At 43.8% G+C, this 13,684-nt stretch overlaps 1 protein-coding gene across 1 annotated transcript in view; it reads left to right on the plus strand.

The window, feature by feature from the left end:
* The window catches only part of LOC307079241 (voltage-dependent calcium channel subunit alpha-2/delta-3-like), a gene marked incomplete at both ends in the record, with an annotated part of 122,284 nt that overhangs the window by 47,206 nt on the left and 61,394 nt on the right, over positions 1-13,684 (plus strand). Inside the window, 4 exons of the mRNA XM_079741440.1 lie at positions 5,737-5,868; positions 7,701-7,912; positions 10,026-10,100; positions 13,127-13,216. Coding sequence (XP_079597566.1) covers positions 5,737-5,868; positions 7,701-7,912; positions 10,026-10,100; positions 13,127-13,216 — 509 coding nt within the window. The remainder of the gene's footprint in view (positions 1-5,736; positions 5,869-7,700; positions 7,913-10,025; positions 10,101-13,126; positions 13,217-13,684) is intronic.

Consider the following 13,684-nt stretch of genomic DNA (forward strand, 5'->3'; position numbering starts at 1 on the left):
TGGCTGGAATTCCTAAGCAGTGCTAGAACTCTCAGATGTCTCTCTTTATCTCTTTTACACATATCGTTCTCCCCAAAATAAGTATTTGAACCCTGAAATGAGATCTGAATACCTACCCAAAAACAAACATCCGAATAATTGTAATATTCAGGCCTAGAACTAATATAAACACACAAAAAATGTCAAACTTTGTCAGTTTGTTCTAAACTACACAACCTTATATTCCATATGCACACACACACACACACACACACACACACGCACACACGCACGCACGCACGCACGCACGCACGCACGCACGCACGCACGCACACACACACACACACACACACACACACACGAGGTGTATGGTTGCCTGATTCCTATCAGCCTGGATATCAATGAAAATGTGTGTGTGTGTGTGTGTGTGTGTGTGTGTGTGTGTGTGTGTGTGTGTGTGCACGTATGCATCATCTAACTCAAGATCATCTGTAACTTGAAGTGGATGAATTATCAGTTTAATAATTAGGTACTCTGCTAATTTGCTGTCCTATGTTTAACATGTCCCCATCTGTCATGTTGACTAAAGGATGTTACCAAAGGAAGATAAATGATTCAGAGAAGCAGAGTAGGGGGATGTTGAAGAAAAAATAGGTTAAGTCCAACCAGTGGACAGTTTGGGTTAAAGATTAATTATGAGCGAGAGAGAGAGAGAGAGAGAGAGAGAGAGAGAGAGAGAGAGAGAGAGGTGGAGAGGGGAGAGAGAGACAGAGAGAAAGTGAGAGAGCGAGAGAGAGAGAGAGAGAGAAAGAGAGAGAGAGAGAGAGAGAGAGAGAGAGGGAGAGAGGGGGAGAGACTGGCTTTCTGGAGTGTCCTTCAAACATTCCTCTCTATTTTTTCCTATTTTTCTACTCTCTTTTCCTAACTTTCCCAACCCTGGAGAGAGAAGAACAGACCAGTGATAGAGAGAGAATCGAACATAAAAGGACATTCTTAAAAGAAGGCCCAAGTCACCAGGGAGTCCATGTACTTTTACATGTTGAACTCTTTGCCCACTCGTCAGTTTTCCACTTGTATCTGAGGCGTTTTTGGCTCGCTTTGCTCCCATCTCTTAAACTCTTAAACTCAAGGTTCCCCAGATTTGGGAAGACCATGATCACTCGCGCAGCAAAAGGCATACAACACTGCCCTTATTATGTAGAAATAGTCATATCAAATTAAACATGAGAAACTCTGCTACAAGTACATATAAGTCATTTTTACACACACCAAACACAACTCAAACACCAAGCATATTAATTAGACAAATTAGACAACTAGAAATTGGCTGGAGCTTAAGAGGTTAAGCAATATTAATTCTAATGGTCATACGTGGAGAATTCAAGTAATTTTGAATTCAACAAATTCAATCGGGCATTCAACAAATAATGCAACATATAGAGTCCCCATCCATACACAGACGTACTGAAGAGTCAGTGTGCAGACAGGACTCCCTGTTTTACACAGGTGGTTGCATTGCTGTTGTGTTTCTGGACCCCACCTGGAACATTAAGATAGTTGGTGTTAAAATGGTGTTTTGCTGCTGTCTGAGAAAAATCATATAATTTTCTTCGCCGTACAAAATGAATCCTAAATGAATAATTCAAATTGCAGGAAGATGAGGTTGCTTCCGGTAGACGTGAAGCGGGAGAGCCATAAATCCTGCTGTTGTTTGGCCGACCTTCCGCATCATAACCCTATTTGTCAACCAGTGTGTACCGGACAGCTGACTGCAGGCGCGTGTAGTTCAGAGACGCTTCTGACGGCAGCCGTGATGAATGGGAGGTTGAATCCATGATAGCAGTGAGCTGCTTGCCGCCTGCGATGAATTGCAGGAGGAATCCTCCGTGCCCAGCATCTGTCTTCCCCCCGTCACTCCCTCTTTGCAACCTGGACTCCACAAACACCGCTTAACGTTGGTCAGCGAAAACACTCCCGGCTCTGCAGTCTCCTCATGCACGTATAGGAACGCTCTGTTAGGGGGCACGTATCAGGTGTTCACCCCCGCACACACACACACACAAAAAACACACAAACCGATAGAACACTATACATGCACTTAGAAACGTGATAACACGGATGAAAGCACTAATGCGCACATAAACATACACTCCTTTTTGTATACCACACACACACATAGAAGTGTCTGCCAAGTCATAATAACGTTATATAAAAATGATTCTTAGTCCACATAAAGACCTAAACGTCCTTCCTTCATGCCTTCATTGCTCTTTCTTGTGATCCTCCCTCATCATCATCATCATCATCACGAGATAATATGATGCTGGATTCAAGCCCAGATCTTTCATCTACACAATGTTATATAATTATACAGGCACACACGCACGTACATTCACACACACGCACGCACACACACACGCACACGCTTGCACACACACACACACACACACACACACACACACACACACACACACACATACAAACAAACACACACACACACACATACCCACACACGCACACACATACAAACAAACACACACACACACACACAGATACATATCTACACACACACACACGCACACCACACGCACTTCCAGAGCGGCGGGAGCTCTCTTTATCAGATTGAATTAAGTGGTGCACGAGTGGCGATGAATTTAAATAGCAGCTTAGAGAAAGAGAAGTACACCCATTCCCCCATCAATGAGACCAGTTGAGGGCCTCATAGACCCTTCATCCCCAGCACCACATGGGACTGGCTCGGAGAGGGGGGGGGGCCGCATCACAACACATGCACACATGAGGGCCCTCCTGCAAAGCTCTTTCTCATGGGGACACAGATATCTATGGAAAGGTTGGAGCATTCCTTTTTTTTGCATTAGAGACAAGAGGTTATTGATTGCAATCTTACAACATTGCATTTACATTACATTTTACATTTAGGGCATTTAGCAGATGCTTTTATCCAAAGCGACTTACAATAAGTACATTTGTCATAAGATGTGAAACAATATATCGCTGTCGGTACAGTAAAGATGTTCATAGAACCAAGTGCAAGTACTAACAATCGCTAGGCTAACCCATTCCCTGTGTACAGCAATGATAGCAGCTACTGCAGATGCTACACAATTAAGTACTATAAATAAGTGCGTACAATAAGCGCGCACATTAAGTGCCAGGACGTACAACATACAATGGTGGCCGGAAGAGGCTGGGTTGCTGTGCAGAGTCCAGGTGAACTCTGAACAGGTGAGTTTTGAGTCTTTTGCGGAAGCTGGTGAACGACTCTGCGATCCGGACATCGGCAGGGAGCTAGTTCCACCACTGAGGTCCCAAAACAGAGAGAAGTTGTGATTTTGCTGACCGACCTTTGCTTGCTCTTAGCGATGGCGGTACCAGACGTCCAGCTGAGGTAGTTGAGCGGAGGGATCGAGCTGGGGTGTGCGGCTTTACCAATGCTTGGAGGTAGGCAGGGGCAGTTCCATTGACTGCCTTGTATGCCAGTACCATCATCTTGAATCTGATGCGAGCTATTACAGGGAGCCAGTGGAGGTCCCGGAAGAGGGGGGTCACATGGGAGAACTTAGGTAGGTTAAAGACGAGGCGCGCTGCCGCATTCTGGATGCACTGCAAAGGTTTAATCGCAGAGGCAGGGAGTCCAGCCAGGAGCGAGTTGCACTAGTTGAGGCGGGAGATGACCAGTGATTGGACTAGAAGCTGAGCTGCTTCCCTTGTGAGGAAGGGCCGGATCCTGCAGATGTTGTAAAGTGCAAATCTCCAGGATCAGGCCACCGCAGTGATGTTTGCGGTGCAGCATAACAGATTATCCAGTACCACACCGAGGTTTCTGGCAGTTGGAGAAGGAGATACAGTGATGTTCTCAACAGTGATCAGTAAGTCCATGTGTGGGCAATCTTTCCCTGGCATTAGGAGGAGCTCAGTCTTGTTGAGGTTAGGCCTCAGGTGATGGGCAGTTGTCCAAGTGCTGACGTCTGCCGGACATTAAGATATGCGTGTTGCAATCAGGGCTTTTTCAGATGAGGGGAAAGAGAGAAATAGCTGATTGTCATCAGCATAGCAGTGATAGGAAAAGCCGTGTGATGTAATTACAGAGCCCAGAGATCTGGTATAGAGGGAGAACAGAGAATTGCAATACAACTGTTTAGTTTGCTTTTGGTTAAAGGTGAAATAGTTGATTTCTCAACGTTGAGATGAAGTTGTAGCTTGACTGGACGGTGTAGGATTTCTGTACAAGGTATTGTTACGATGGAGTGTTTTAGTTAAGCAACGGTTGCAGGTGTATTATTTACACGGCTATTAGAAACAATATCCCTACTCAGACCACTGGGTCGTGAACAAATACACCACACTTATCCATGTTTCCTAACTATTTACAAAAGGTTTTACTGTCTATGGTTTGAGGTTGAATCATTATGTCTGCCCATTGCTTCCAATTCACTGAGAAATAAAGGACTGTCGAGTTAGATACCGTGATGTATCGTTAGTACCATAGGTGAGTACTCCGAGGCATGTCAGTCGTTGGAACTCCACAAGTATGCCTTTGAGTTACGCTCGACAGACATTCTAGCAGTAGCCTAGTCTCACAAATCACACTTTAGATGAATCGCCTTAAGTGTGATAAAGCTGTAGTTTCCCCTTCTTTCGCTTCATATTTGTATCTGATCATACTGCTGGAGGCGGGATCTGTAAACTCGTAATCGGCCGCCAGCACAAACTCAGCCATCCCTGGTAAACTTCTAACAGATAAAAACATCTCATACTCCATCGTTCTTAGGGAAAGATTCTTTATAAAGGTTACAAATTGACACGGTGCGCCTGGCCATTTGAGAAATGGACTTTTTAAAATCCCCTCTGAAAGCTTTATCCACTCATGCAAATTAGTGTTCTTCGGTAGAATATCTCGGAACATGGAAATAGATGTATCTCCGCCCCTTTCAGTTCTTGGTTCCCGACTCCCCCCAGAGGTTCTGCCATACCATAGTAGGACTGCGGATCCGAGATAAGCAGTAGCCTGTACTGAGCATGGTCTATTGCACATTCAAGGAACTTTTTTTTTTCTTTTTAATCTTGATAAAAATTTACAAGCAGTAAGCACACGGTCCAAGCAGTGGATTTCAGCTAACTCTGTTTCCTATATGCAATTTCATTGCAATAGGAACAATTTTTCCTTGCCTCGTCGTATCATAGTCGGTTCTAGTAGAATACTTTGGTGACCGTATATACTGTCTATTTTTTTTGCCAACAGACACACATTTATATTTGCTATTTATGAATGACGTGTATATAGATATGAATGACATGTATATAGATATCTATCAACATTTTTCCAAGGTCCAGAAAGCTAGTTGATCTTACGCCCCATGAAACAATGACACTCACTCAATCTTTAATCCTGTGAATTGAGATCTCCCGGCTATCGTGCTCTCCCACGTTTTGTGAGGCAGTCATCCAGATCTTTCCCTTATCCATTCCCTCCCTGTCGCTCTCTAATCCTCTCTTCTATCCTGCATCTCTATGTCTATCTGCTATCGTTTCATCCGTTATCTCTGTGGGATGAATAGGGGTTGACAGTGTTTCTGTTTCCGTATGCGGCGATGCACAGTTGGATAAATGGCCAACGTGTTGTTTCCCCAATACCGCAGCGTGATTACTATGGTCTATTCCAAGAAACCTTCTGTATCATTATAAACATGGCTCTCCTTCTCTTTCTCTGTCTTCTGCTCTTCCTCCATTACCTAGACTCAGCAATAGTCAACGGAGTGTATTGGTCGGAAGCCTTAAACAAAGTGTTTGTGGATAACTTTGAGAAGGACCCATCGCTCATATGGCAGTACTTTGGCAGTGCCAAAGGCTTCTTCAGACAATACCCAGGTAAGTGTATGAGCCTTTTATGTATTTTGGTGTTAAACGTGGGTGTATGTGTGTGCGTGTGTGTGTTTGTGTGTGTGTGTGTGTGTGTGTGTGTGTGTGTGTGTGTGTGTGTGTGTGTGTGTGTTTATGGCTCTCGGCTTATGACTAGGTGTGTTTGTTTGTGTGTGTGTGTGTGTCTATGTGTGTGTGCGTGTCTTTCAGCTTGTGGCTGTGTGTGTGAGTGTATGTGTGTGTGTGTGTGTGTGTGTGTGTGTGCGCGCGCGCATGCGGCTCTCAGCTTGTGGCAGGGTGTGTTTCTAATTAACTTGGCAGTAGCTTGCTCCCTAAGGCAGATTGAAGGGCGTGTGGGAGTGTTCAGTCACTGTGATTGGCAGCTGCAGACCAGAGGCAGGCAGAGACAGAGAGAGTACCGGTTGAGAGGGGAGAAGGGAGGGAGAGAAGGGAGTGGAGAGAGGTGAGGAGAGAGGGCGTACAGCAACAAATGACAGGTGAGGAAGGGAATCTGCTGAGGTTAGAAAACAATGGATGAGTAGGATTGAATAAATTAACTCTTAAGTAGACGTTAACAGAAGGCCTTCAGCATGACCGATGACATCCCACTTGATTTCCACCTACAAAAGTGCTTGGGGTCGTGTCTTTGAAGCCAAAGGAAGGGAGTTTTGTTGCGTTCGCTCTTTATTCTTCAATCATATTGACTTTTTCATTTACAGTTCTTAACAAAGAATTTCAGTTCCTTGAGATGTGCTAAATAACAAAGAACTATTTTGATGATTGAGGATTATCCAATCCTACCTTAAACTCTGTTCGTGGCTTCTTGTATAGGCCACTTCAGAATGAATCGTTGATTACCTGGTTTAACACATCAGAGGTAATTAGGAAAACAATAAAAAGCTTCTAAGAGCTGTCACCCAACTTGCGAGTAGTGAAGACATGCAAAGAGAATGCAAAGATTCAGCCATACCAGAGGTTCGGTTTTCGAAAGGCAGGCTTTTCTTACAAATGCCACCGATCAAACAGATGCCTCAGGACTTCTGAGGTCTCATTATTCATTGAAGCTTTTATCCAGACCCTCAAAGCAAACCCTCCAAGATAAGATCCGGCTTAGCAAAATTAGCAAGGAAATGTTTTCTAAGTGACTCTTTGATCTGAACGGAGACTTTTAAATAACTAACAATAAATACAGCAAAACACACTAGGGACACAGCAGTTGATTGGCCCCTTGCTGCACAGGGCCCGAGCTGCCGGAGTGTTGGTATGGATGGATTGCAGGGGAAATAGACAATCTTAATGGCCGATATGAACTGCGTGTGTTGAAATGATGCTGTGTTTTTATGCAAATGTTGATGACATCATGATACCATGACGTCATGACAAAAAAAGTATTTGTATTCGTATCACATCGGTTATTGACTGATCGCATCTTATTAAAGGTGACATATTATACCACCAGGTGTGAGTGTGATTAGCCGTCACAAGCCGTTTTTAAATTTGGCCTCTTCTGGCATCACAAGTGGGCATGTCCACCTAGATGTGTGCAGGATAGATCAGTCTACCAGCCTACCCAGTGGACTGTAGCAAACGTTGCTCATCTCTCCTTCATACATCTAGGTGGACACGCCCACTTGTGATGTCAGAAGTGGCAGATTTTCAAAACGGCTTGTAACGGCTAGTCACACTCACACCTGGTGGTGTAACATGCCTCCTTTAATATCGGGATCAGCCAAATAATGTAATATCATCGCATCCCTAAGTGACACTAACCTGCCATCTCCCTCTTGCCACACTGCCTTCTACTTCTATTAATCTTCTATCTTTTTCTCCTGGGGCTCAAGGGATCAAATGGAAGCCCGACGAGCACGGGGTGATCGCATTCGACTGTCGCAACCGGAAGTGGTACATCCAGGCAGCCACCTCCCCCAAGGACGTGGTTATCCTGGTGGACGTCAGCGGCAGCATGAAGGGGCTGAGGCTGACCATCGCCCGGCAGACCGTCTCATCCATCCTGGACACGCTGGGCGACGACGACTTCTTCAACATCATCGCAGTGAGTGCAGCCACTAGGGACGCACTAACTGGGCCTGTCAGTCAGTGTGTGTGTGTGTGTGTGTGTGTGTGTGTGTGTGTGTGTGTGTACATGTGTGTGTGTGTGTGGGTGTGTACATGTGTGTGTCTGTGTGTGATCCTGATGGTGTTTTGCAATGTCACACCCAGACACACACATAAACTAGGGATGCAACAATTCCCCTTTTTCTCAGACCTTGTACAAGTGCTTACATTTGGGTACTTGCCGATACGAGTACTTAATAATACCTTTTCAGTTCAAAGAGCCAGCGAACCCACAGTTGCAGAGGGAATTTGACCACTTTGAGATCTTATGATATCGTCATGGCCAAAGCAACTTTGTGATTGTTTTTAAGTACCTTTGTTGTGTATGTGCGTTATAATGAGCGATGTTGTATATGACATGTGCCAAACACAGTAGCCTTACACTATATGTGTTCGGGAAGCCTAACACACACATACACACAAACATGTACGCACACACAAACACACACACACACACACACACACACACACATACACACACACGTACACACACACACAGACAAACACACAAAAATACACAGAGACAGACAGACAGGGACCCACAAGCATACACAAATAACAAAAAGTACCATGGTGCCGAGTGCTGAAACGGATCAGCTCTATTCCCTGTCACGCTCACAACCAATTAGCAGTCAGCTGGGTGAGTATTTGAATTGCAAAGAGGAATGCCGTGATTGGATCCCGCCTCAGGCCCCCAAACCATTGTTATCACATCTCAGTCGGATGAAATGCTTCATAGTGTGTTTGTGTGTGTAAGTATTTGTGTGTTTGTGCGTGTGTCGTGTGTGTGTCGTGTGTTTGGGGGTTTCATTAATTATATATTTATGTGAGCTCACGATACAGCTCTGTTTGATGCTGTTCCAAATCAAATCACCTTACATTTTCTGCTTCCACTTTTTCTTATTATTATTCTGTATGCCCTAATTACATCTGTGTGATAGCAGTTATAGGGGATGGATATTTGAACCATGAGGCACAATAGAGTTTTTTATTCTGTCACACCAGGGCCGGTGAACATCGTAGTGGAGAGAGGTGATCATTATTTCAGTTAACAGGTAGATTCTCCTCACCACTGTAATCTAATGCCCACATTTTCCTTAAGGCAATGTTCTATGAGCTTTATGACCCTGTTAACTCATAACATACCAGCAGTTAACTGACTGCAGAAATAAAGAACTCCACTTTCGAAAGGCCAAACACTTCCACAAAAGTTACTAGCTGGTTCGCTGACATGGTGCAACATAGTTGCTAAATATCACTGTGAAAAAACATTGTTGGTCACAACAAGGTTGAGCCTTTCTGTGTATTTACGTGCACTATTCATAATTCATACATACTTTACAAAGCCTTTACATTGTCAGGTCGTCTCTGAGATGAGTAGTAAGGGAAGTATGGAGTATGGAGTCTTACTTATTGGGTTCTAGGCATCAGTTAGACCCATACAGGTATATGCATTTAGTCGGATCATTTGTGTTTTCAGGACCACAACACATTGAGCAAGCTAAAAGTTAATATTTTTAGGCAAAATCTTCCAAAAATATGAATCTAACCCATTATATTTTAGCTTCCTTGCAGGTGGCAGTGGTTTAAGCGGGATAATCCACTCCTAGGTGCGCTGTTATCTAAAAATAATGCAGTTTTGGGAGGCAAACCTTGCGAAGGTTCTGAGCCCTGAGTCGTGCATTATTTTTCGAATACGGCACACTCCGTCATGGATTAATCCCTTACTTTGACGACCTTCTCTTCTCAGCAACCCCACACTTGCAAGAAGAATCATGGCATATATTGAGGATTATTTTCCATATACATGTATCAACAAACACACACAATCACACGAAAAAGAGAGCTGTAACGGTGGATTTTCTTTCAAGGTTTATTTGTAGTTGGTATTATCAGAAACTGTCAGGTGTTGAATTTGTGCTTAGGCCTTTTGTTTCTCTCTATATTTTCATTTACAGACACAAGTGAGTCAATGTGGAAGTGTGTGCATCAATTGCGACTCAAACTTATTACGGATTTCTCAGTGATTATAATGTTATTTTCCACTGCAGTATAATGAAGAGCTGCATTACGTGGAGAAATGTCTGAATGGAACTCTGGTCCAAGCAGACGTCACCAACAAGGACGTAAGTCATCCTTCCTGAGTCTTTCTCCTGCATGTAGGCCTTGACTTCATATTTGTTTGTAGCTAAAATAAATTGATACCACACTCTTTCCCAAGGAAGGTTAATCGTTTGAGTGACAGGCAAGGCTTTTTTCAGACGACAAATGTGTAACCATTTGTGTATTCCCTGCTTGTATCGGTTGGCCCTACATTTTCATTAAAATTTCCGCTGATATTTCAAGCTGTGTGAATGCTGCATTTCCCAGTTCCCAGTATTCATTTGTACTTTCTCAGCCCTATAAAACTCCATCTATCTTTTCTGTCATGTATTGGTCCTATTTTTAGATCCCTTTTAAAATTAAACCTCCTATCCCCAGATTAATCTTTATTCCCTCTCATCAATCTTTATCAGAGGCCACGGGTTACATGTTCCAAGCAACCCAGGGAGTTTGCTAATGTTCATCATTAGGGGGAAAAATAAGCATATTTGAATTTTGATTGATTCACAAGCATTTATTTGTTTGTTTTTGTCGACCACAGTGGATGCAGACAGATATTGTGCGTTGTGTGTATAATGACGGTGGATAATGTTACTGCAAGCTTGATTTCTGTGTGTGGTGTGGGCAGCCACCACCAGAAGACGACACCAGCTTCTCCTAGTTATACTCATCAATAAGGGCCGGACATGGAAGACACATCTCTGAAGGGGCAGCAGATAGTGGGGGATAAGGCTAGCCGCAATCATCCGGGCATGTCTGCACTATGCTGGGTATGATCTGCCCTTTGTTGTTTGAGTGCTTTGGGTGCTTCAGTGTGGATCACGTGCACACACACAAACACACACACACACACACACACACACACACACACACACACACACACACACACACACACACACACACACACACGCAAGCACGCCACGCATGCACACACACACGCAGGCACACACAAGCCTTGCACACACACACACACACACACACACACACACACACACCTTGCACACATACACACAAACACACACACACACACACACACACCAGGAAGCACGTACACGAATGCACAGATGCGCAGGCAAGCACAGACACAAAATTACCACCAGACCGTCTCACTCAGTTATTTGGCTGATTAGACCTGACGACAGACGTCTGAGCAGAGCGGGGTGTAATCAGGTACCAGGCTGCGGAATTCATCTCCTCTGTGCTCTGATTTACATAGGCCTCGCATGCAGAGCGGTTGTTGCACAATACAGACAGCCAGTAAACAAAGAGAATAGAACGAGACACATATGCTGTTTAATTACTAGAGGTAGGATTTTACAGTTTTAGCTATCGTTTCCGCACCCACACAGTTTGACAAAACTTTTGATGTTGTACTGGATAAAATTAAGCGAGGTACGATATCGTTTTGTCCTTAATGAACACATGTGCTAAATTTAAACAGACGTATTGTGGTGTTTGTTTTCAGTTGAGAAAACAAGCTATTTTTCATGTATAGGAAATATTCTCTCAATTGAGCTAGACTCTTTTTTCCAGCGGTGTTCAAAATAGACATAGACACACGCACACGTAAAACATGATTTCTTAATTACCGGTATGTGCAGACAATTGCATTCTCAAAGGTGGAGTGGAGTACATTAGAGTATGAAACTCTTAACAAGACACCATTGTACGTGTTGCCACTCTAGCAGCCATTCTGTATCTTCGTGTTTGCAAGGATGAATAAACAGTCCATGCAACTTAATTGTTGTTAATTAATATGGGTCACTGCGGATGATTGACAGAAAAACAAATGTGATGTTATTAATTCAGTCTGCCTTCTTCTGGTTTCTATCGGAATGCAATTACTATGTAAATAATGGTTTGCTCTATTTATTATAATTGTATCTCATATGAATATGGATCCAGCTAAGAAGGTATCCTATTTAACACACACTTACACACACTGTCTTGCACACACAGTAACACACACACACACACAGTAACACACACAGACACACACACACACACACACACACATACACACACACACACACGTATCACAAGCACAATCATTCATCCCTCAAACCCTGCATTTATGTACCGCTGTGCCAGCGATTGAAAACTGCCTGCTGTGTCAGACAAATTACCTCGATCCCAACAGACAACTTCACACACTGGCTTGCATAAATGCACACACACACACACACACACACACACACACACACACACACACACACACACACACACACACACACACACAAAACTAAAAGACTATCTCTTGATCTCTCTCTGTCTCTGTCTCTCTCTCTGTCTCTCTCTCTCTCTGTCTCTCTCTCTGTCTCTCTCTCTCTCTGTCTCTCTCTCTGTCTCTCTCTCTCTCTCTCTCTCTCTCTCTCTCTCTCTCTCTCTCTGTCTCTGTCTCTGTCTCTGTCTGTGTTCCTCCTAACCACAGTTAATAAAGAAACAGTCAGACAGGACCTGTGAGCTTGCTGACAACAAACTCAATTTATCTCAGCCGAGAGATAATGTCTCATTTGTACGATCGCCGCACACGTTATTTAAATACCACCAGCAATATGCACACTTGCCAGCATGGACCCACACATACCCATGCACGTACACACACACCCACCCACACACACACACACACACACATACTCACACACAGACACACAAACAGTTGCGTAGGGTGAGAGGTAAAATTGAAAAGGTGGTTTAATGTCAGATCACTGATTGATAATGGGCTTGTTTTTAGTCAACATGAGCCTGTGGCAAAATGGATCTGTTGGTGAAGTATAACCCGAAACTGAACCCATTATTCTCATCAAAATCCACATAAGAGGTAAAATGAAAAATAATGGTTTGGTATCTTTCGTCATTGTACCTGCAGTACACAAATTTCCTGCCAATTAGAGTTTTCATCTTTTCACGACTGTCTTCATCTGTTTTATACCTTTTCTAACCCAATGGATTCCCCTCTATGGCACAGAGTTGTTTAGATATTCTGGTCCTTGTTATTGTGTGGTGTGCCTGTATAACAGGGCTGTATCTATCCCCAATGTTTCCTCAGTACTTCCGATTGCGTCTGGACAAACTGTTCGCTAAAGGCATCGGCATGCTGGACGTCGCTCTGACCGAAGCCTTTAACCTCCTGACTGATGTAAGTTAAACACCCGAAACAGCACACACAAACACACACGCAGGCATGCCCACACACACACACACACACGCACACACGCACACACACATACACACACACACACACACACACACACACAAGCACAAACGCACAAACACACACGCATGCACACAAACACGCACACACACACACACACACACGCATGCACACAAACACGCACACACACACACACACACACACACACACACACACACACACACAAACAAACACATACACACACAAACACCCACACGCACATACACACACAGAAAAAGCTATTTATAGCTGCGCACCCTTATGTGCTTGCGGTCGAAAACAAACATAGTTTGACAGTTGTCTAGTCAGTCTCGTCTGTATGTTGATTAAAAAACTGTATTACATAAAGACCATCGTTATTAATTCGTGGACTTTGTGGTCATTGAATCTCTTTCTCTCTCTCTCTCTCTCTCT

This window comes from Pollachius pollachius (assembly GCF_949987615.1).
Source record: "Pollachius pollachius genome assembly, chromosome: 8".
Taxonomy (NCBI): Eukaryota; Metazoa; Chordata; class Actinopteri; order Gadiformes; family Gadidae; genus Pollachius; species Pollachius pollachius.